Source organism: Canis lupus, chromosome 7 (assembly GCF_011100685.1).
Source record: "Canis lupus familiaris isolate Mischka breed German Shepherd chromosome 7, alternate assembly UU_Cfam_GSD_1.0, whole genome shotgun sequence".
Lineage (NCBI taxonomy): Eukaryota > Metazoa > Chordata > Mammalia > Carnivora > Canidae > Canis > Canis lupus.
In genome coordinates, this window is record NC_049228.1 from 9,884,433 (window position 1) to 9,908,704 (window position 24,272).

General features: G+C 46.6%; 1 protein-coding gene across 1 annotated transcript; it reads right to left on the reverse strand.

Moving 5' to 3' along the window:
• Window positions 1–10,500: 10,500 nt before the first annotated feature.
• Window positions 10,501–23,573, reverse strand: NEK2 (NIMA related kinase 2). The gene is made up of 8 exons (XM_038542071.1): window positions 23,396–23,573; window positions 21,944–22,161; window positions 21,410–21,650; window positions 18,969–19,051; window positions 18,167–18,293; window positions 17,045–17,261; window positions 14,701–14,826; window positions 10,501–11,348 (listed from the first exon to the last, which is right to left on the reverse strand). Exons 1-8 carry the CDS (start codon window positions 23,489–23,491, stop codon window positions 11,122–11,124), a joined length of 1,335 nt encoding a protein of 444 aa, XP_038397999.1. The 5' UTR covers window positions 23,492–23,573; the 3' UTR covers window positions 10,501–11,121.
• Between the last annotated feature and the right edge of the window lie 699 nt (window positions 23,574–24,272).

The window sequence follows — 24,272 nt, forward strand, 5'->3', positions numbered from 1 at the left end:
GCACCGTTACGTTCGTGTCAGGTATACAGTATATATAATGTATTTTAATTTCTGTGAGTGCAGAGCCACCCTGTTCTTTTCTTCCCAGCAATTTTATGACTCTAATCATACATTTATTCTTCCAGCTGAATTGTTCCACACAAATGCCTTGTGTCAGATTTTACAAACCTTAGATATTTTTGTTAAAAGTGCATCCAACTTATACATTTGGACAAATGGCATTTTACAGTTTTAAGAGTTCTCAACGTGATGTTTTACCATTTATTTAATGCCTCTCAGGGTAGTTTGGTAAAACGTTTGTGAGCGCTGTGCATCTCCTGTACACTTTACTTCTTGGCGTTGCTGTTGGAAATGGAACCTTTTGCATACAGATCTCCTGGTCTGTGTTTGCTGCAAAGACAGCCCCTCTCAAGGTCAGCAAACACCTGAGCTCAGCTCCTGGCCATGACTGTGTCCAGAAAACCCTAGTCCCCAGCAAGAGCGGACCCTAGCAGGTGGGAACAGCTGCAGGCAGTGGCACAGAGGGGTTTTGGCTGCTGGTTAGAAAGCAGCGATTCTCACTGTTTGGGGTGTGTCTGGTGGAAAAAAAAAAACAAACTATGGACTTTCAGAAAAATGCCCCCAATGCTGCCAGCACTTCGAGAGGATTCATGGACAGCCCCAAACACACCTGAAGACTGTAATAATTTAACACCCTTTCATTAAAAGAATGGTCCAGGGCAGCTCTGGTGGCTCAGCGGTTTAGCGCCACCTTCGGCCCAGGGCGCGATCCTGGAGAACCGGGATAGAGTCCTACGTCGGGCTCCCTGGGTGGAGCCTGCTTCTCCCTCTGCCTGTGTCTCTGCCTCTCTCTGTGTCTCTCTCTCTCTCTCTCTCTGTGTCTGTCATGAATAAATAAATAAAATCTTTAAAAAATAATAATAATAAAAGAATGGTCCAGGGGCACCTGGGTGGCTCAATTGGTTAAGCCTCTGCCTTCATGCAGCTCAGGTCATGACCTTGGGGTCCTGGGATTGAACCCCACATCGGTGGGGAGTCTGCTTCTCCCTCTGCCCCTCCCCCGGCTCATGCTCTCACTTTCTTGCAAATAAATCAGTAACATCATACATACATACACACAGGAAAGGATGGTCCGTCCAGCTACAGATTCCTCCAGGTGGGTGGTGCCGAGGACAGAAGTCCTCCGGTCTGTGTGACCCTTACGTGAGTCACTTCTCTGTCTAAATCTTTATCTTCTCCAGGAGAAAAATATTGTCCCAGTGCAGTGACAGCATCATTTAGGGATCAACTGAGTGGTGTTTGTGAAAGCGCTTTGAAATCTGAAGCTCTCAGTAAGACAAAGGTAGGAGACCATTCCCTTCAGGAAAGGGACCATGACGAGGCCTGGCTGTGACACATGGTTGAAGCCTCCTCAATTTCTTAGAGAGCATTATCAGCTCCTGCGCCACCCCTGCCCCCCATGAACTTGGCCTTCGCCCTCAGGAGAGGCTGATAAAGGCCTTTGCGGCATTCTTCTTCTGAGGTTACAAGACTGCTATGCTGACCCAGCTAAAACCTGTGATTAAGTGGCTGGATGTTGGAAAAGAAGCGTCGGGGCTCGTGGTTCACAGCTATCAGTTTCTGGGTTGTTATAAAAATTAATAATTAATCCTTTCCTGCATGCTGGAGGAGAACAGCCAGGAGCCTTAGTGAAGCCTTGCACGGAGTGATTGAGAACAGGCCCTGCTGACAGGGGCCTGCTGAGTCCTCCCTGCTCTGCGCAACCACAGGCCAGGCCTCTGCTCTGACCTCCAGGGGTCCCCACTGTAGGATGAGTGAAAGGGAATTTGCCACGGAAAAATTCTGCAAAATGTAATAATAAATCCAAATCCCTCACGAGAGATTTTAAAGGTCTTCTGAATTGTTTTCCTGCTCCCAGCTGCTGAGGCCGCCTGACCTCATGCCCCAGCCTGAACTTCAGGCTCTAGACACATCAGCCTGTGTGTGTGTGTGCAATTGTGTGCATGTGTGTGTATGTGTATGGTAGGGGTGGGCGTGGGCACATGTCACCTGGGAAACATCTTTCTAAATACCAATAAATGGCTACTCCCATCTTCCCAGGAGAAGTCTGAATAGAGGAGGTGATATGTCGCATGGGTCTTGCATCCACCCCCCTCCATACCCCAGACTTTCCAGGGTAAAGGGCAAGGGATAGGGCAGCAAGAGGATTAGCAGGAGCATTCTGAACGCTCCACTCTCCATTTGGAGGGTAGGAGGGAAGCCTTGTCCTGCTCTCATCCTCTCCTCGGAGAAGGAGCCATATGAGGCATGGCATGCCTTTCTCACTTCCCTGTTTCTGGCCCAGTGACTGGCATACAGCAGGAGCTTAATAAAAGACTCAGACAAATGAACGAGGGCTTCTCCTACGCTTTGCTTAAACTTTCTCATACCCTTCCCTGCCCCCTCTCCGCCAATTCGGGTATCTCCTCTATTTCTGACTTCTGCTCAAGATTCACCTTCCCAGGGTGCCCTCAACTGAACCCTTGGCCCTGTGGCCCCGTGTCTCTGCTGATTGGCTAGGAAGCTACCTGCGTGTGCGCTCTCGTAAGGGCCCTGCGGGTAATTTAGTGACCAGGAGTACAGATGATCTTTGTCTTGCCTGCTACAATAACAAATGCACACGCTCTGCCCAGATGAGCAAACCTGTGGCTTCTGTTTCCTCTAACGAATCTAATATTGTCACAAACTCCACCTGGTAGGTAGTGAGAGAAACATGCAATGGGGTAATTAATTGGTTGGGGTGAATATTCAGGGAATTCAAAGTTCAACACAGTTGAGCCATCTCAGTCTTCCCAGGTCCCTTGTAATGTGGCTACTCGTCCCCAGGCCATTGCTCGGGGTCGTGGTGGGGATGGATCCTTGGCTCTCCATTCCAGGTGGCCAGCTGCCTGGTCTCTGAGGGAGCCTGGCTTCCCCCAGCACTCAACTCTTCCCACCACCAGAGTTCTCAGTGGGGACCAGGGCCTATAGGACCCTCTGCTTTTGCCCCGTGCCCCAGATGTGGGCCCGTCTTCCTGTCATCATTCCCCGGCCCAGGGAGGGGGACCCTCCCACTGAAGCCTGGCTAGCCCTCTCGCCCGCCCACAGGCCCAGAAAGTGGTCCACAGACGGTAGTGTCAGGATCACCCAGGAGCTTGCTAGAAATCTAGATTCTCGAGCCCCCCTCTGGCTCCCCTGAATGGGAACTAGCCTTTGACAAGAGTGCGACTGATTTACAGGCACATGGAAAAGTCGGAGACGCAGAGCTGCTCACATCATTGCATCCTGGGCCCTCTCTGTCCTTGCCTCGTGTCGGGCCTGTAATCTGGTCCTCTTGTCCCAGGTCTTGACGTTCACGGGACCTCAGCAAATTTAGGAAAGCCTTTTGTCTCTTGCCAAGCCCAACTGCCAGAGGCTGCGGCCTCGGAAATCTTGCCTGGGTGCGCGTCACAGGTACCCCCGGGTGTACTCCTCAAAAGTAGGGGTGAGAAAAAGAATAAAGAGGCAAAGACACAGGACTGTGAAAGAGAAAAACACACCAACGTATTCCAAAAGCTGCTCTCCCGGGGACAATAGCTTTCGCTGACTTGAGCGTGGGTGATGCCAACAGTCCACGCAGAGGGGAGGGGAGAAAGCGCTCTGGGCCTTGGCTCACGAGGCCGTGTGCCACACAGATGTCACTCAGGAGGATGCCCCGGCACCTCGGTGTCCTCTGTGTTAGGGTGGGGGAGGCCCCTCATCGCAGTGCCCAGACAGCTCTGCACTTCCTGAGCAAGCAGGCACCTGCTTTATCTGACGGGCCGTGGGGATAACTAAGCTTCCCCCCACCACACACACACACCCCATTTGCTTTGGCTGCTGGGAAGCGTAAAGTCAATCTGAGGCCCGCCAATGGTTGAGTGTGTCATTGTGTGTGATCCCCACATGTGGCTCACTCCTGCCTCCACGCTTCCTCCTTAGTATCTGCACTTGGACATGGCTCTCTGGCAGGTGGGCCACCACCGTGCGGAGCCGCAGCAGAGGAGAGGTTCGTGTTGGATTTGTCCTGGGCCCTAGAACACTCCACCGGGCATTATGGGGATTTGCCCAGCAGCCAAACGCTAGTGGGGAGGCTTGTTTGTGCTATGTCCACTATTTCCCCAGTTAATTGACCATGAAGGTTCTTGAGGGCAGAGCTGAGGCCGGTGATTCTGTGAATGGAGCAGGCAAATGGCTTTGTGGGAGTAAGTATTTCAATGGCGTGTGCCTGCCTCGCCCACAAGGCCCTAGGTTCTTAAGGTGGGGGCCGTGTTCCCCGTATTGCTGGGTGCTCCAGGCAAGCTGGTTCCCCCAGAGTCTCGAAGCAAGCCTGCCCCCCAAGAAAGAATGTAGGATGGATGCAGGAGATGACACGAGGCAGCTATTTTAAGAATGAAGAGAATTTATACGTACCAACACGAAAAACTCATGTTTAATTGAAAAAAGCAAATTAAAAAAAAAAGGTGTATGTGTTAAGATCCAATTTGTGTGTTTTAGACACACATATTCATATGCATACATGTAAACACACACACACCACAGACCTCCAGTCACAGAGACATCCCACCCTGATGTCCCCCACACACACGCCCACAGGAGGTCTAGAAGGAAACCTCAAACACCAAATTATTATTAACAGCTACTTCTGGAAAGAGAAAGAGTAGGGGCTATGGGTGACGGGACTTTCATTGCTATAGTAAAAATTATACTATATATACTTCTATATTGTGAGAATTTTTTTACATTGATGTTTTCCCTTCATAATTTAAGGAAAGACTGATATTTTTTTTCAATGTGACGAATTAAGTCAGCCACTACGAACATTTCCTATGAATGTGTGACCAAGACTAGGGAACATCAAAAGGGCCAGTGTGTTGCTTCAGAGAAAGTCTGGGCAGGTGGGAGGAGGGGATTACTTGCTTCCTGGCTGAGAGGTCATAGGGAGTAAAGTGATGGGCAACCTTCGAAGTCTGGGGTTTTAGCAGCTCAAGCTGAGCTGTCCTGGTTGTGGCCTCGGAAATGTAGGAGAGGGAGCCTGGCTGGAGTAAGCAAGGGTGCCCCTACTGGTCCCTCTGACTGTGGTGCTGGACCCAACCCTTTAGGTGGAGGAGGCTCCTAAGCAGCTGACTTCTTCTCCTCCAGGGTGGTGGGGGAGGCTGGCCTCACACGCCCAGATTCTCTCAGCTAGCCTCCATCTGGGAGGATCCACTTTAATCCTCCTCCTCACTGTGAAAGCCATCCATCCCATTTGGATCCTTATTTTCCCAGCCACCAAGTCACAATGAACAAGAATCGGCTCTTGATGGGACACATAAATTCTCATTTATTTTTTTTATTTTATTATTTTTTATGTATCTATTCATGAGAGAGGCAGAGACGTAGGCAGAGGGAGAAGCAGGCTCCCTGGGGGGAGCCTGATGTGGGACTTGATCCCAGGATCCTGGCGATGAAGTTTTAGAATATAGATGAGGTCTGGAGCTGACGACCAAGAAAGAATTCTTGAGACGTCTTTGGTGCAAAATGGTGGTTTTAGTAAAGCCCAGAGACAGGACTCATGGGCAGGAAGAGCAACTGCCCCGGGCCTGTGAGGGTAGCTGATTGTATATCTGGGAATTGGGAGGGGTTTGGGGAATTTTGGAAGCAAGGTTTCCAGAACCTTGAGGGGCCTAGCTATTGTTGGGAAAAGGTCACTTATTACCGTCTAATAAACCCTGAGTAATGAGACTCTTCAGATGTGTATCCTGGGCCGTGTGCTGGGGGATGATTGCCAGCAGGTATCTTGGGGGTTTAGAGATAAAGGACATTTCTAAAGGAATTTTTACATGTTAAGTAGACTTACAGGCTCCTGGGGTCAGGCTAAGATCGCCTTCTCCCTTAGCAAAGCATGAACATCAAGGCAGTTGAGTCCGTGGAGGAAGGTCCCTCCTGTTTCAGGGACTTGCCAGTGTGCCTTGTCCTCAGCTGGTCTCTGTTCCCCCATCACCGGGATCATAACCTGAGCCAAAGGCAGACGCTCAGCCACTGAGCCACCCAGGTGCCCCCCTCGTCATTCTTTTTTAAAGAGCTGCCTTGTGTCACCTTTTACATTCCCTTCACGTTCACGTAGGGGGCAGACTTCCCTTGAGTCTTTGAGGGAACCAGCTTGCCTAGAGGTTGAGTAGGCTTTGTCCTGGGAGAAGGAAGGTCACTTGGAAACATGAAATACCCCAGGGGAGGCTGGCCCGAGTGCAGCACAGGAAGGTGGGTAGAGGGAGGCCCTGGGCATCTAGGCTGGGCTTTCCGGGAAATGGAGCACCTTGAGGGGGGATGGAAGCTGCTGGGAAGAGGGGGTGGAGGCAACTGGTGGAGAGCCATTTGGCCTGCGGTCCTCCTGGGGTCACTTGAGAGCCACCTGTCAGCCTCCCTCACCCAGCCCTAACCTATGGGTCTGAGCACACAGATCTGGAAAGGCCCCTGGGCCCTGACCATGCCAGCTCCGCTCCCGCTCCTCCTTGGTCATGCAGACCTCGTGGGTCAAGCCATGGACTATGACTGTCTGCCCGTCCTGACGGGGAAACTAGATGGTCTGGGGCCAAAACTAACCTTGCGGCGTCTCGGGGAGGGGAGGGTGATGATGGCCAAGAGCGAGAGCCCCAGAGGCAAAACTCATGCCTAGCTGTGCCTCTTCCCAGCTGTACTTGCTGGGCTTTGGCTTCCCGGATCAAGGGTGATGCTCTTGATGCCTCTTTCTCAGGGGCTGCTGGGACGCTTGGCGTGAAATCCTAGGAACAGGACGTTTCACCAAAGCCAGCCCAGGTGCCTCTCAGCCATGGCCGCTGCAGAGGCTGCGGAGGCTGCAGAGGCTGCAGAGGCTGCGGAGGCTACAGAGGCTGCAGATGCTGTGGAGGCTGCAGAGGCTGCAGAGGCTGCGGAGGCTGTAGAGACTATAGAGGCTGCAGAGGTTGTAGAGGCTATAGAGGCTGTAGAGGCTGCAGAGGCTGTAGAGACTATAGAGGCTGCAGAGGCTGTAGAGGCTATAGAGGCTGTAGAGGCTGCAGAGGCTGTAGAGACTATAGAGGCTGCAGAGGCTGTAGAGGCTATAGAGGCTGCAGAGGCTGTAGAGGCTATAGAGGCTGTAGAGGCTGCAGAGGCTGTAGAGACTATAGAGGCTGTAGAGGCTGCAGAGGCTGTAGAGACTATAGAGGCTGCGGAGGCTGCAGAGGCTGCAGAGGCTGCAGGACGTCTGGTCCAGCGGAGCCGCGGCGCCACCTTGTGGCTGCTGTGTCGCTGCCGAATCCAAGACCCTTTCTTCCAAGGCCTAGGAGCAGGCGGCCTGGAGAAAGCTCACTGCTTAAATACCAAAGTCTGTAACGCTGAGCCCGCAGTTGGTGTCCAGCAGAGCCTCTTCGAAGGGTCCTAGAGATGCTGGGGACACCTCCTTTGGGAGGACGCCCCCCCCCCCCCCCATTGAGACCCCCATCCAATGGGCTATCCTGGCCCAAACGCTGGGAGGTGAGCAGGAAGCAAGGTTTTACCAGAGGGGATGCACAGCAGGGTCACACAGTCTGTGCTTAATTTCCAAGTGCCGCGTCTGTCTTCCAGTTCGGGCCCTATTGGGATTCCCCTCCATTCCCAGGTGAACTGGGCTTCCCCTGCCCTACCGGTGCCTCCTCCCCTTCTCCCCCTGCCTCACTCAACACTCGCCCTTCCTCTTCTCCCCCAGCCCCTACCTACCGTCAGCCTCCTCCTTACCTACCCCTGAAGGCTACCTCTCCTACAATTGCACCCCAATTCCCTCTGCTCCCCATTTCCACCTAACTCTGCTCCTTAAACACTAGCACACCCTGCATGGGCTCGTTTGCTCCCTGTTTTGCCCCGTTCCAATGGAATCTCCACCAGGGCAGGGATGTCAGGATTTCTGCATGACCCTGTCCTCGGCACCTGACCCTGTGCCTGGCTCACAGTAGGTGCCCAAGTGTTTGTTGCTTGGATGAAGGAGGAACGAAAATGAAGGTGGAGTCTGAGGTGGGGAAAACTCATCACTGATTTAAAAATGAAAAGAAAGATCTTAAAAAGGGACTTGGTACCTGGGTGACTCAGCGGTCCAGTGTGTTTTCAGCTCAGGGCATGATCCCGGGGTCCTGGGATCCAGTCCCGCATCGGGCTCTCCATGGGGAGCCTGCTTCTCCCTCTGTGTCCCTCATGAATAAATATATAAAGTCTTAAAAAAAAAAAAAAGAAAAGAAAAATGTTTTCCTAAGGTATGAAGGGAGTTTCCTAAAGAAAGGGCTGGTCTCCTGTGTAACCATGGCAGACACCCAGGCCTCACACATAGGACTCCGCTCTCCAAGGGCTAGGCACCTGGCATTTAAAGCTCTGTGCTTGCAGCCTTGAAATTCTTTTTTTTTTTTTTTTCTTAGCCTTGAAATTCTTAATAATTGGATCTCTGTGTGTTTTTGTAAGTCAAGTCTGATGGGACAATGGCACAAAAACAGGGGCCTAGGCCACAGTTCATGCAAGGTCCTGCCTCCCACCACCAGGTCCTCCATCCCTCGGTGTACCTGGCTGTCTCCAGCTTTCCCTCCCTGCCCGGGCCCCAGGACCACTGCCACCCTCTGCTCCCAGAAGGGGCCTCCTGTGCCGCCGGGGCGAGGGAGAGGTAGGATTGGGGGCCTGTGGCCTGAGACAGCTGCCCCCCAATGCCCTTCTCCCCTCCTGAGCCAGCAGCCCCATGGCGTGGCCAGTGGACGACCAGCTGGAGGCCTTATCTTGACAGGAGCGATCCAGGAACCCTTATCCAGCACAAAGAAAATCCCAGCTTGGAGATAAAAGTACGGATCCTTAGGTGTGATCTACCTTAGGTTGCGGCAGTAGGCCTGAGGGGCAGATGCCAGGCTGGACTGCTCCAGCCTGACAGTATGTAGGTCTGGAGGCTGGAGGGACGAGGAAGTGGGCAGGCACCAGTCAGGGGTCCCCAGATGCCAGGCACAGGGATCTGTGTGCCTCTCTTATGCTCAGCTTGAGGCACCCTCCCGGATGAGCCACTAAATGTAGACTTAAGGTCCGTGATTCTACACAAGTGCTAAATGTGCTATTTGCATTTAAAACTGCCATGGTGAAAAAAAATAAAAATAATAAATAAAACTGCCATGGTACAATATAAAAGAGGAACACTAAAGTTCATGCTAATAATTTGAAATTTTTTTCCTTACTTAGAACATTAAATAGCAAACCACACAATAAGCAGAGATCTTGGAAGAAAGGACGAGGCTTTTCAAGTACTTTTAATGGTACTTGTTTTCTGCTTTTAAAACAAAGAGCCCTACATTTTTGTTTTCCACTAGGCCCTGTGAATTATATTCAACATTTATATCAAAGTGGTCCTAATACCCACCATTTGCTTCAATGTGGATGGAACTGGAGGGTATTATGCTGAGTGAAGTAAGTCAGTCGGAGAAGGACAAACATTATATGTTCTCATTCATTTGGGGAATATAAATAATAGTGAAAGGGAATAGAGGGGAAGGGAGAAGAAATGGGTAGGAAATATCAGAAAGGGAGACAGAACATAAAGACTCCTAACTCTGGGAAACGAACTAGGGGTGGTGGAAGGGGAGGAGGGCGGGGGGGTGGGGGTGAATGGGTGACGGGCACTGAGGGGGGCACTTGATGGGATGAGCACTGGGTGTTATTCTGTATGTTGGTAAATTGAACACCAATAAAAAATAAATTTATTTAAAAAAAAAACAAAAACAAAAACAAAAACAAAAACAAAAAACAAAGTGGTTAGGATTAATCTGTTGGGTATACCCTTCAGGGTGTGGAAATCAGTTTGTTTCGATAATATCATTTGTTTTTAATGGAACTACATTATAACTGTGTAATAAACCAGCAATAAAATAGCGAATAAAGGAGGCGTTTCTTCCCATTTGTTATTAACCCTTCACAATTCGGTCTTATTTCATTAAGCCGAAAAGATTAGCATTCCCAGGAAAACATCACACGCAACACGTGACGGACACGGCAACCCCTGCTAATTCATACCAGAAGTCAGACACATTAAAAAAAAAGAAGCCCTCAAAACTACAGTAAGTTTCCTTCAAGGGTGGGGTATGTTCCAACAAGTTTTAGCCTAGATCAGATTTCTCAGGATGGCACTATTAAAAAAACAAGAGTGGCACTGTAAGACATTTCGGGGTGGACACAGTCCTGTGCGTGGTGGGCTATTCAGCAGCGCCCCTGGCCCCTGCCCACTAGATGCAAGTAGCACCCTCCCCGCCGGCATTACAATTGCTGTCTCCAGAGATTCCAAAATGTCCCCTGGGATGCAAAGTGGTCCCTAGTTAAGGACCACTGGCTTAGACAGGTTGATGAGATGGAGAGTGAAATACCATCACAGCTCTCATGAGCACCAGACTGCTATTCTCTATGAACCACAGACACCGACACCCTCACCGAAGTGACCAACAAATGCAGGAGACGATAAACACAGGAAAACTAAAGAATATTTATTTAGTGAGAAACAGGGGGTAAATGACAGCCAGCTCAGACTCTTAAATAGAATAAAAAGGGAAGAATATAGACATCACAGTGATGGATTTCACGCAAGGTGACAGATTTCCACTGCAGACCAGAGGGCTATTTCTAAGCAGGATGTCACAGTATTAGTGGCCAATTTGCATCCCATCAGGTTTTCTAAGCTCAAGAACATTTAAAACCTTAAATCTAGGCACAACAATTATAAGAACACCACTCAGTCGTTTCAACTAAGTGCTACATTTTTTCCCCTAACATTATTTCCGCCGCCCCCCGCCCCCCAACATTTAGAAGGTAATGTTTCATGTTCCAGTAGTAATCACACGCAGGATTCAGAAAGCCCAACCAACCACGAAAATGTCATTCTTTCTATAAAGAAAGAAAAATTAAAGGTGTGGATATTTGGTATAAGTGTTGCAGAAGAACAACCAAAGCAATCCCAAAATATCTCACTTGCTATACAAAAAGGCATGGCTCATGGAACCAAGTATGGTGAAGCTACAGCAGTTGAATATCAATCTTTAAAGGGTAGGTGATATACTGTACACAGCTCTGTGACTCTCTGCTAGGCTAGCGCATGCCCAGAATCTGTCTGCTTTTCAGCTGGTAATTTTTTTCGATATCTGACAAGGCTTGAGCGCGGAGCTGAGCAGCGTGAAGCCTTTTCTTCAGGTCTTTGCACTTGGATTTGGAGGTGAGCAGACTCTCAGAATTCTTACTCCTCATGACGTTCTCTTTGCTTTCCCCACTGAAATGAACTTTCTTCTTAATTATCGAGGATGGAAGGTCAAAAAGTTCTTGAGAAAGAGAAAGAGAAAGAGTTTTAAGTTCAACTCCTCCATACTTACCCGACTCCTCAAAAACACGTCATCTTTCAGTTCACATTAGTAATCTGGGGGTATAGGGGTACCTGTGTTATTTTCTCTGGGACAGGAGGCTAGGGGCATGATGCTGGCCAGGAGCAATCCATCTTTTAACCCACAGCACTGAAAAAAATCAGTCCTGGAATAGGCCAAGGGTCGTATTCTCTTAGCAATCAACTCTTCTTTAAAGGTTAAGTTCATTGGTGATTATGGGCCACAATGTAAAACTTCTGGAAATCTGCGTGACTTATCTGTGTTCTTGAAAACAATTGCTATTCTACCTAGAGCGTGTTACTTCCACAACAGTAAGGAAGCACAAGCTCTTTTTTACAGAGAGCACCTATAGTCTTGGTTAAATATTCAAGAACACTTATTTCACTGCAGCTTAATGGACCAGAAACTTGTTTTAGAAAGAACCTAAGCAAATTCGGCATGGAAAAGGTAATTCAAGTTAATGGTGTAGTGAAAAATGTTTTTTACATGAAGAAAAATGTCCATGAAGTGGCTACACTATTAGCTACTGACAGAACCATCCGGGAGTTGGGGACGTGCAGTTTTGAATTCCAGAAACTTTTTATTTTTCCTTTGTGTTCATTTAAAGGAAATATGTTCCAATATTTACTGAGCTCATTGTACGTGCCACTGTGGACCAAACAAAGGTCCCATTCTAGTAGGAGGAGCCAGACCAGAAACAAGTAAATGAGTACACATGCGGGAGTATCTGAGGTATATTGGGGGGAAATAACACTGAGAAAGGGAGACTAGGTGGTGTTTGCAGGGCTGAAAGCTGCATAAGGGGACTTTTGAGCAGAGACTTTATGCAAGTGAAGAAGTGAGAAGTCACCTACGTAAGTGGCTCTCAGGAGGAGATGCTCTAGGCCAAGAAAATGGAAAGGCCCTGGGGTAGGGGCAGGCTACACAGAGAAACTGCCTTCCAGTTGTCTTGGGACTTCCTATATCATACATTGGTCCTGTTCCTGCTACAAAGCAAACTTGACTACTTTTAGACCTTAACTCTACTCTTTTTGAAGATAACCACCTTTACCATCACAAATACCTCTGTATTTATACACTGACTATGTAAATTGTAAATCTTACAAATGGGGTGGTTTTATAAAAAAGAAGGGTTTAGAAAAAGAATTACTATTTTACTAAGTAGAAAATGAGTTTAACATTTCATTAAATAGATTAGGAGCATTTACAAAGATGCTGCTGCTTCCTGTGATGATTTTGATATATTATACTTTCCTCTGATCTGAATTGTATAGCCCGAGGGCGGGGAGAGGATATTTCCAACTGTCCTAGGTGCACAAGGGCACCCACTCACCCCTGCTTTGTTGCTTATGATTGACATGCTCAGAGCAGGTGCCATAAAATATCTACTGGATTCCTGGTGCTCATTTTAAGTGTTTGTCATGATTCCCATCGACACAGATCCCTATACCTATTTTTTTTTTTTTAAAGATTCTATTTATTCATGAGAGACAGAGAGAGAGAGAGAGGCAGAGACAGAGGCAGAGGGAGAAGCAGGCTCCATGCAGGGAGCCTGACATGGGACTTGATCCTGGGTCTCCAGGATCATGCCCTGGGCTTTAAGGCAGAGCTAAACCGCTGAGCCACCCGGGCTGCCCCCTATACCTATTTATATATCCTATATTGAAACACATCATCCTGCTCCAGCTCTTTTCAGCCTTTGTTCAAAGACTCTCAGGGCAAGATGTAAATAAGCCCATTCCCTGGAGGAGCGGACCTAGCAGGACCTTTGATGATTCTGGACAACGGGTTTGATGAGTGAAACTCACCCAGATCAAAACTTCTCCTTGCTCTACGACAGTGATCATAATTTCAGCCTATTTTGTGTTTATGGGTGGCAGAAGGAGAAGATACTGTCTCAATTTATTCCAGATGGAAATGACAGCAGCCTTCACAAATGCTGCCCTACACAGTAGACCGCCCAAGTTTCACTGGAAAATTCACTCAATTTTTTTTTTAAACTGTCACTATTTGCCAAAGACGTGATACTCTTTTTTTTTTTTTTTTTTTTTTTAGATCTTATTTATTTATTAGAGACACACACAGAGAGAGAGAGAGGCAGACATAGGCAGAGGGAGAAGCAGGCTCCATGCAGGGAGCCCGATGTGGGACTCAATCCCGGAACTCTGGGATCATGCCCTGGGCAGAAGGCAGTGCTAAACTGCTGAGCCACCCAGGCTGCCCAGACACTCAATTTTTAAAACCCAGAGAAACACTGTAAAAAATAAGTTGTGTCACAAAGAAATTTAGAGAAAAGAGGTTTAACACATCACATTTTCGATAAGCTTAAAGAGTCGATTAGGTTGGATGTGGGCATTCGGTGAAATGGAGAAGGCCCGTTAGAGCTGGCTCACTGGTTTATGCGCCCACCACGTCTCGGAGAGCAGAGCGAGGGCACAAGGCACACAAAGACAGGGCCCTGGGAAGGCTGACTGTCCACAAATGACACTCCGAGTAACGAGGATACACAGAGTGTTTGTAGATATCAACCAACCGAATTTTGATAAATACATGTTTCAGTTTGAAGGGGTCTTAGCAAAGATCCAAAAGTGATGCCTTATTCTACGGTCAGTTTATCACACCTCTTAAGTCGTACTTTCTATAAAGGAGATGGCACTTACTACTCTTGCTCCTGTGGCAAGAATAAAATGCTGGGATTTCTGCTTGAAAATGGAGAGAAATGTAAAGTTTTGATAATGAAGCCAGAGGAAAATCTGAAATGCACATTTTTAAAAAGGGCCTAGGGCAGCCCGGGTGGCTCAGAGGTTTAGCGATGCCTTCAGTCCAGGGCTTGATCCTGAGGACCCGGGATCAAGTCCCATGTCGGGCTCCCTGCATGGAGCCTGCTTCTCCCTCTGCCAGTGTCTCTGCCTCTCTCTCTCTCTCTCTCTCTCACTCACTCTGTGTCTCTCATGAATAAATAAATTAAATCTTTAAATAAAAAAATAAATAAATAAAAACTTAAAAAGGCCTAACTTTTAAAAACAAGTATCAAAAACTAAATAGGTAGTTCAATGTGGTAAATAAAATTGAAGACGAACCCATTAGGACTCATTGCCTCGGGTCTATGAACCCATTAAGTAAATCACTACTATCAAAGAATCATTATTTCCATTGAAATGCATATATTTCATTAACTCCATCTTAAAACGCTAGACTTGGGAGACTTAGGGCTACCAGGGCCCCATGGCAGCAACAGAGATGCCACTTCATCTATGGCGGCAGCTTCTGTCTACGGAGCTGATTCTCATACCTGGATCACTTGCCAGACACAGGAACTTCTGCTCCTTCAGCAGGCTGTAATTCTTCAACAGATTTTCTGCCCTAGCCAGCTTGTCCTCTGCCAGTCTCTCACGAACACAAAGCTCTCGTTCCTTCTCTTTAAAAAAGGCAGGGAAAAAAAAATAAAAAGGCAAGGGATAAGAAAGATGTCAACAAGGGGCTACAGGTATAAGACCTTTCACATCTGGTAATCTTTCCACCTTTCCTAATCACGAAGACCAGCACGCCTCACTGGTACCGTGAAAGTTTTCTTACCATAAACCCTGGTCAACCTATTGTGTTAGGTTTTAATCCAGCACTTCAGTATGTGGCGTATTGTCTTAGGTTTTCTCATAAGGACTGGTTTAAGCACAAACACAAAGTTAGCGTCAACCTTTGGTCATGCTGTCTGAGTGGAACCCATTTGGGAAAATAAACAACTAAAGCCATCTCTGCTTTCCACTGAAAACAGGCAACAGTCCATTTTCCGGGCATGACCTGACCTCACAGAGCAAACGCTCCTTCTGGGTGAGTGACAGCACCCAAATGGAGGGGAAAAAAAAACCACAGCTAGGTTAGGAGGTACTTCTTTAGATAAGTAACAAAGGTCATTTTTAAATTCATGGCTCAGAATTCAGAAAGTTCAGGTTTCAGTTACTATATGAAACTACAGAACACTGGGGTAAGTTTTTTTTTTTTTTTTTTTTTTTTAATTTTTATTTATTCATGATAGGCACACAGTGAGAGAGAGAGAGGCAGAGACACAGGCAGAGGGAGAAGCAGGCTCCATGCACCGGGAGCCTGACATGGGATTCGATCCCGGATCTCCAGGATCGCGCCCTGGGCCAAAGGCAGGCGCCAAACCGCTGCGCCACCCAGGGATCCCTGGGGTAAGTTTTAATAAAAGGGTTGCTTGTTTTACAAATTATTTTGACAGAAGCATCCAGAAAAGATTTCTGGGTAAGCATAGGTTATCCTTCTGCAGAAAGCCTATCTCACAGCACACTATGCAACCACCATCAGGAAGTAATAAACAGTCATGAATGCATCGGATGCTTTCTAAGTTCATTTAAACAGAAACATGCCTATAGTCCACATTGTGCATGAAGCTACAGAAGCAAAATCAGGTGAGCCACGGGGATGGCAGGAGATGGTTGTAACTCTCTTTCTTTCTCTCTTCCCTTAATGTTTTTTTTTTTTTTTTTTAAAGATTTTATTTATTTATTTGAGAGAGAGAGAAAGAGCAAGCGAGAACATCTGTGGGGAGAGGCAGAGGGAAAAGTAGGCTCCCGGGGGAGCCCAATGCAGGACTTGATCCCAGGACCCTGGGATCATGACCTGAACCGAAGGCAGATGCTCAGCCACTGAGCCACCCAGGTGCCCCTAACGCTATCTTTTTGTAGTGGAGGAAACTGAGGCCCAGAGAGGGTCATCTCTTGACCAAGATCACATAGCTTATAAGCAGTAAAACTGAGATTTAAAAAAAAATAGTGCTCTGTGCTACATGAAGCTGCCTCTTCTTCACCTACCTGTACACAAGGCTCCCACAGGGACGGCGCAGGCCACTTCCCCAGTGTGATGTCCAAGACCTGGACCACCTAGTATTTCTTCACATCTGCTGAGGGGGCCTCAATCTGTCCTATCATGGCTTCTCTTCCACTGGACCATCACTCTTTACTGTAGTGCTCCTGCTCTTGCTACCCTGCATCATGCAAAAACCTGGGTAGCGGCTCATGCTTTAGTAGGGTAGACAGACTTTCAACATCAAGAACTAATTAGTATCTAATCAGTTAATACTCATCAGAGTGTTGATGGGCCTAAAACACCTGGTGCCCACATACTCTACTGAGTTGCCTGAACATATTGAATTCTGCATGCTACAATATTTTACACCTGCACTGTGCTGGATCAGCCATTTCAGAAAATGAAAGTGATGGTTTTTATTATGGAAGGCAGCCAATGCTAAAACCCTCTTTTACAATGGAAAAAAAAATTTAGGGTATAAACATATTAAGGAAGGGAAAGAAAAAGAGGCTCCGCAGTAAAGTATAACGGCTACTGCATTAGGGACATCACAGCTAGTAACAACAGTAAGAGCGACCAATCTCAGAAAAAGAGGCTCTATATGAAGGTGGCCAGCATGCTTCATATACTATTTTACAACCCATATTCTGGTTTCTCAAGCATTTATAGTATGTTCCAGCAGAACATACGAATATCAAATATTCCATTCCAATAGTTTTCATGCACATCAAAAAAAAAAAAAAAAAAAAGATTTCATGCACATCAAAAGAACCTCCACAGCTCTCCCGTGTTTTGCCCCCACTTGGACTTACGCTCCAGCCTTTCTTCACGAGCTTTGAGGGCTCGCTCTCTCTCCTGTAGCTGCAGTTCCTTTAGTTTCAGCTCTCCCAAGACAGGGCTGGAATCCTGCAACTTCTCTGGTTCTAATCGCCGCCCTCTCCTCTCGGGATTTCTTCTTTGCTCTTCTGCAACCAAGTTTGCTATCAAGGGATTGTCAAGAATTTCTTCCACAGAAGGTCGGTGGTAATCCTGGGGGAAAGAAATGCTCAGTGTTATAATCAGATTTCATAACACAATGCTTGTCCTAACAGAGCAGGTACACTAAAAAACGGCATACATTTCCAAGACAAAAGAAAGGCCTCCTTTATGGATGGGTCTTAATTCAACACCTGGAAAGGTTAAGTTCACTGGTGGCTTTAACCCATGAGGTTCTGGGACCACAGTAATGTAGATGTTCACTTAACCTCCGTTCCCCCTTAACCTTTCTAAAAAAGTTTAATCCCTGAGCTGGTGGTTGGTAGCACTGCTCAGGTCTGTTTTAGGGAAAGTACTCTAATACTACTTTACTACTACTTTAAGCAAAATCCTCTCTCATTGACCTTCAGTCCTGTCAGGTCACCATTATCCTTCTTTGTAATTCTACAGCATTTCAACCTGACCCTAGGACATCTCTATCCCCATCCCACGGCCAGATTTTTTTTCCACCTCATCTTTATGTATTTCCCCTGGATTTTTTTTTTTTTTTTTTTTTTTTTTTTTTTTTAAGCCAGCCCTCCCTTGCCCCATCTCTGATCTCTCAACTGGAGCAAGAGGCAGGGTAATGAAGTCTTATTTGTGACTCCTTCCCTTACCACCTGCCATGCTGAGGTAAGCAAAGGGAACTGCGGATTTGGAGGTTTTCTGCAATCTTGCTTTGCTATCAACCATCTGTTAGTATGGCAGAGAGAGAGAGGAGACCTAAAGAGAGCACAGAACGTAGGCTAGCAAGAACACACAATTTGCCAAATTTACGTGTTTTCACTTGCATTAACAGAGTAGATTTACCTAAGGAAATATAGCTAGTGCTTCTTCAGTCTTATTGCTCCAAGAGAGAAAATATACTCCACGATGTAATTGAGAGATAGACACAGACAATATAATCTTACACTCTTTACCTTTAAATTTAACATCCTTGTAATAATATCATTCAATTCATCAGAGTAACGGTATGGAATTCGCCTGAATTTGCCTTCTCTAATCTTCCCTGCTAGTTCTTTCTGGTTGAAAGCTGTAAATGGAGGCCTGAGGGAGAAATGTTTTTAATGTAAAAATGAAAATATAGAATAGGAACCAAATCAAAAGCATAGTTTAAGCTCCAGTTTGTATTTATGCCTCTTCTGGGATTGTCTTCCACAGCTAAGTAGCCCAATCTTGGCATTAGACATTTAGAGTTATGTAATGTTTGTTAGGGGAGGCTAACCTGTGCATTGTAGTACATTTTGCAGCATTGCTGGCCTGTCTAATCATGAGATTCCAGTAGCTATCTCTAGCTGTGACATCCAAAAATGTCTCCAGACATTGTTAAATGTCCCTTAGAGGGTAAGATTGTTTCCCACTCCAGGGCTGAGAACTGCTGCTCTACAGAAGAGTTTAGAAGGAAAAGAATGGGAACACTTTCTTGTTCTCCAGACCCCCAGACCTCTCCCCTAGATTTTCGTTTCGTGTCTTCCATAGGCCTGACCTCTGTGCTCTCCCCCTGAGCTAAGTATCAGTCTAGCAAGGGATGAATCTAACCAGGTTAAAAGTGTGAACCAGCCTCAGGGGTTACATTATTAATTTGCAAATAATTTTTTAATCTGTATGAGTCTTTCAGATTTGAATATGCCTGGATGCTCAAAAAGTTGAACCCAGTGAAAGGTGACAAGCCTCTATGACTGTATAAACTTCAGACCAGAAATCTGTCTTCATCATACTTACATTAATGCACACAATTCATACAGCAAACAACCTAGTGACCAGATATCCGATTTTTCATTGTAGGACATCCGATTCATTTGTTCCTAAAGGGGGTAATCAGGGTAAAAATGTAGGAGGAATCAAAAGTTTATCTTGTTTTAAAACTTACAAAATGACCCGAGACAAAAGTGGAATCTCTTTAAGTTTGGTAATACTGACTCAGAGGAAAAAAAAAAAAAAAAGGAAAACATTTTATATTACATTTTATATCTGTAACAAAAATATCAAATACAAAAGGCTCATTCAGCTTATGTCAATCTTGTATCATAATAACAAAAGATGGCACTTTGTATTTTATCTTCAAATTTATAATGGAAAAAAGGTAATCATTCTAATATATTTTGTCCCATATAATTCATGCACCTTTTTTTCTTGCATAAATGTTATTGTGTTACAATAGATCAGGTGCTGATAATTCAAACCTCTACCCACAAGGCATTCATATCTAAAAATCCCAGTTTAAAAGAGCTTGAGGGAAAAAAGAACCAAAGAAATTTCAGAATAACTAAAACATTTATCTAGCCTACATTTAAGTGGATATAGACATAAATGGCTATCCATTTTAATGAATTATCCATTTATATATTTTTCCCTTAGTCCACAGTATAAGTCACAGTATGAATTATTCTCATTTTCTAGTTTAATCATTTGCGTTTCTCCCACACGTACAGTAATAGTCTACCATAGTTCTTATTCTCAACAAAGCAAAGCACTGAAGCAAGTACCAAAGCCTTCAGAAAGCTTCTTGGTGTTTTAATCTCCCAACAGGTGAGTCTGATACCACTTCCTGACAATCAATGCCTTAGGGAAGACAGAACTGATCTAATTACAAGAGCAGGAGGGAAAAGGAACAAAAGAATTACACAGGTTTCAAATTTTCCAAGAACCACTTCTGGATAATTTTCCTTTATGTTTAAGGCTTTCTATTTGGAATCTGATCCAGTGAGAAAAATGGCTTGGTTCTGACAGTGTCTAAGCTTAGTCAAAAACAAAACTGTTAATTTACAAAGTTTTATACTATAGTCAGATTGGGGAAAATAACTAAAAAAGATTTGGAAAATCCTGGAAATGTTTGTGAATTGCTTTAAAAAAATGAATAAATCTCCATCTGTATCTGCTCAGATTTCATATACAACACATTGGTGATAGCATACTGCTTCAAGCTTATCAAGAGCCATTAGGTAGTATCTAGAGAGTCATAAACAGTTCATATTCTTTGACCTAGCAATTTCATTCTGAGAGCTACAGGCCAAGAAATAACCAAAAAGGAAGACAGAACAATTCACACAAAGGTATGCAGAGCCCGGCTCCTTAGAAGGGTAAGAAATTTTGGAAACAAAATATCCAGGAACAGAGGGAAGGGATACATAATGTGAGTGGGCTGCAGCTCCCTGCAGGAAAAAGCAACAAAAAAAGAGCAAGTACAAGAAGCTAACACTGTAAAAACATGTTATCTGGAGTGAATCTCCACCAAGAAGAATCATCTAGAGAGTGTGTTAAAAGGCAGAGTCCAAAATGAAAAGTGGAAGGGGGATGGGGGTGAAAGCAGAGTACAAGAACTGGTCCAGGGATCCAGACTCACTGGATTTGGGTTTGGGGTCCAGGACTCTGCATTTTAAACAAACACTCCAAAGAAGTCCAAGCTGAAGTACAGGACCCACGGCACTTTGGGAGATGTTGCTCTTGAGGCCAGAGACAAAACCTATTTCATCTTTGTAATCCTGGCACTTGGCACAGGACAGTCATTCAATAAAAGCTTCTCTTTAGGGATGCCTGGGTAGCTCAGTTGGGTAACTGTCCGACTCTTTTGCTTTTGGCTCAGGTCATGATCTCAGGGTCTGGGGATCCAGCCCCGAGTTGAGATCCACACTCAGCGGGGAGTCTGCTTGAGATTCTCTCCCTCACCCTCTGCTTCTCCCTCCACTCTTGCTCATGCTCTCTCTCAAATATATAAATAAATCTTAAAAAAAAAAAAAGCTTCACTTTGATTGCTGATATAGAGGAATTTAATAGTCTGGTGGTTCATTTGAAAAAAATACAAATTTAAAATGAACGTTATAGGGATCCCTGGGTGGCGCAGTGGTTTGGCGCCTGCCTTTGGGCCCAGGGCACGATCCTGGAGACCCGGGATCGAATCCCACATCGGGTTCCCGGTGCATGGAGCCTGCTTCTCCCTCTGCCTGTGTCTCTGCCTCTCTCTCTCTCTCTGTGACTATCATAAATAAATAAAAATTTAAAAATAAATAAATAAATAAATAAATAAATAAATAAATAAAATGAACGTTATAATTCTTGGCTATTGTGTATTACTAAGCAAACAAGTAAACAAAACCTCAATTTCCCTGCATTTGAATGCTTAGCATTAGGATGTTTAAAAAGTATTTAAATTCTGAAGTACTTACAGGAGACATGTAATAGGGTGTGCCAACAAATGTTTTTGCAAAACTTGTATCATGGTTTAATATCCTCGCTAGCCCAAAGTCCCCAAGCTTAACGTTTTGCTTGCCATCCAGGAAAACGTTGGCTGGTTTCAGATCACGATGCAGCACAGTATGACCACCATCGCTTCGTCTGTGACATTCCTTTAGGGCCAGAGTCAGCTGAGTCATCACTCGAAGAACAAACTCTTCCTCTAAATATTGTCTGAAACCAAAGCAGTTATACAGCATATAACTTATGAACAAAGCCATTTAAAAAATGGGATAACGTGAAGTCTCTAGTTTTCAGAATGTACAAATAGGGAAATAAACTCTTATTTTCAATATGAGATATGGGTGTTGATTCACCAGAGATTTTCTAAAGTGCTGTCAACCCATCAAACAAATACAAGAAGTCTTTCCCATTACTAAGTACTTCATCCCCAATCCTAAAACAGGATGCTTAACAAAAAAGAAAACTTGGCCCGTTTTTAGCTTAAGTTTAAAAGACGAATTTACCTTTCCTTTGTTCCCTTTGTAATTAGACTAGCCAGGTCCCCTCCTTCACAATATTCCATTACAATGTACAGTGTTGTGTTGGTTCGGTCAATAATTCGATCATAGTAACGGACAATGTTTGGATGCTTCAGTTCACGGAGCAAATTCACTTCAGAAACAAGCATCTGTTTCTCGGCTTCTGTCATGGAGCCATAGTCAAGTTCTTTCCAAACTAATACCTGAAGTAAGAATTTCCAAGGTATGAATGAACTCATTATACTCAAAGAACGAACATTCTAAAATTTTAAAAAAAATTTTTTTTAAGATTTTATTTATTTATTCATGGGAGACAGAGAGAGAGGCAGAGACACAGGCAGAGGGAGAAGCAGGCAGGGAGCCTGATGCGGGGCTGGATCTCAGGACCCTGGGATCACGCTCTGAGCCAAAGGCAGATGCTCAACCACTGAGCCATCCAGGTGCCCCTAAAATTTAAAAATTTTAAAAGTCACTTCTTTATTAAATAGATCACATATTTGTTATCATCTAGTTTACTTCAATAAACTTAAGAACCCCTGCATTTATTTCTGTAACTTTGCCCTCAATTTCAAGCAGTAAATGATGCAATGGGAGACAGGGGCATGAGGCACATATTCGGCCTCCCCCCAAACCGCTGCCTTCAGGTGCTTTGTGGTAGAAAAGTTACTTTCGGGAAAGTTACTTTCGTCAAAGCTGGAGCAGAGGTAATAGGGACACCTGGGTGGCTCAGTGGTTGAGCATCTGCCTTTCACTCAGGGTGTGATCCCGGAGTCCTGGGATCGAGTCCCACATCAGGCTCCCCGCAGAGAGCCTGCTTCTCCCTCTGCCTGTGTCTCTGCTTCTGTGTGTGTCTCTCACGAATAAATAAGTAAAATATTAAAAAAAAAAAAAGAGGTAATCAAAGCCCCTCATCATTCCAACCGGGCCCACTTTTCCAGGGTGAGAGACCTTGGGAAGAAAGATCCCTCCAGCCCCAGACAGGCAGGCAGTTTCCTCTCCATTGTTTCTTCCCGTATTAAGATCTACCTGCACACCCTGGGAAAGAAGAATCCAATAATCCGAAGAACGGGTATTTTTAAACGAGCTCTGACTGCAAGACAAAAAGCTCCAGGTCCCGGTGGTCCCTGCCTCTTTCCTATGTCCGAGGGGGCCGCTCTATTCTGGAAAGAGCTCAACACTCGAGCTACCTACCTGTCACTAATGGGAGGCCCTTAGCAAGTCAAAGCAGGAAAAAGGAGGGAAGGGGGAAAAAAATACAGATAGGAAGATCTCAAAAGATGCAGGCTGGATCCCCAGCCCCGGAGCAAGCCCGGACAGACGCAGACCTGGAAGGCGGGCCTCTCGCTCCCCCGCCAGCCACCCCAGGGGCCGAGGGCGCTCGCCGCGGGCGGGAGAAAGCGCTGCAGCGGCGGAGACAGGGAGGCGGCCCGCGCTCACCTTGCCGTCGCTCTTCCTCCGGATCTTCTGGCAGCGGCCGTAGGAGCCCGTGCCAATGGTGTGCAGCACCTCGTAGTCCTCCGCCCGCGTCGGCATGGCCCGGCCGCCGCAGGCCTCCCGCAGGTCGCTCCGCCGGCTCCGAGACCGCTCCGGGCCACCGCGCAGCCGCTCGGGTCTCCAGCCCGGTTTAACCGACGCGGGCCCGGGCCTGGCAGCCTATTGGCCCGCGGGGAGGCCGCCTCGCCTCTCTGATTGGCTAAGAGAACACAACACCCTAGGCATCCTGGGAAAGGTGTGTTGCTAGGCAACCGCGTCGGCGTCCGCGTCCGCTTCCCCGCTTCGCGCCCCCGGAGGGAGAAAGGGGCGGGGCTAGGCCGCAGGGAGGCGGGGGGATTGGAAGCGGGTGTAGGCGGGTCTCCGCAACTCGGGAACCTCCCGCCCAGGCGTCCTGGGTGCCCGAAGTCCTGAGACCTCCCCTCGGGCTTCTTTGCACGCTGCCGCCCCCTCCCCCCCAACCAAAGGGCTGCCTGCTGACCTCGGCACCCTGACCCCTGCACTACCCACTCTCGTCTACACAGCGCGCCCTCCTCTTAGGTTCCTGAACCCCCGAGCCTGGGAGGCGTCGCACTGAAGTCGTGGCCGGAAGCCGAGTGCGGAGATGCGGGGCTGCACCGTGCACAACCTCGCCGACCCGTGCCCGAACCGGGGCACGCCCGGCGGGGACTGCGCAGAGCGCTGTACCTGTGCCGTCTTGCTTGCTCCTCGACGCCAGCCTGTAATGCAGGAATTAGTATTCTTGCCCAGGACGAAGCCGAAGCACAGAAAAGTTAGATTGCTCGCTTTAGGTCCAACGGCCAGGAAGAGAAGAATCTGTTTG

What these genes read in the sequence shown, in the direction of transcription:
- NEK2 (XM_038542071.1), bottom strand. Translation starts at nt 23,491, where the DNA reads ATGCCGACGCGGGCGGAGGACTACGAGGTGCTGCACACCATTGGCACG. An exon ending in TATGAATTGTGTGCATTAAT is followed by an intron (nt 18,294 to 18,968) that starts GTAAGTATGATG and finishes TTTCTCCCTCAG; the next exon opens with GCCTCCATTTACAGCTTTCA. An exon ending in TCGTGAAGAAAGGCTGGAGC is followed by an intron (nt 14,827 to 17,044) that starts GTAAGTCCAAGT and finishes CCTTTTTTAAAG; the next exon opens with AGAAGGAACGAGAGCTTTGT.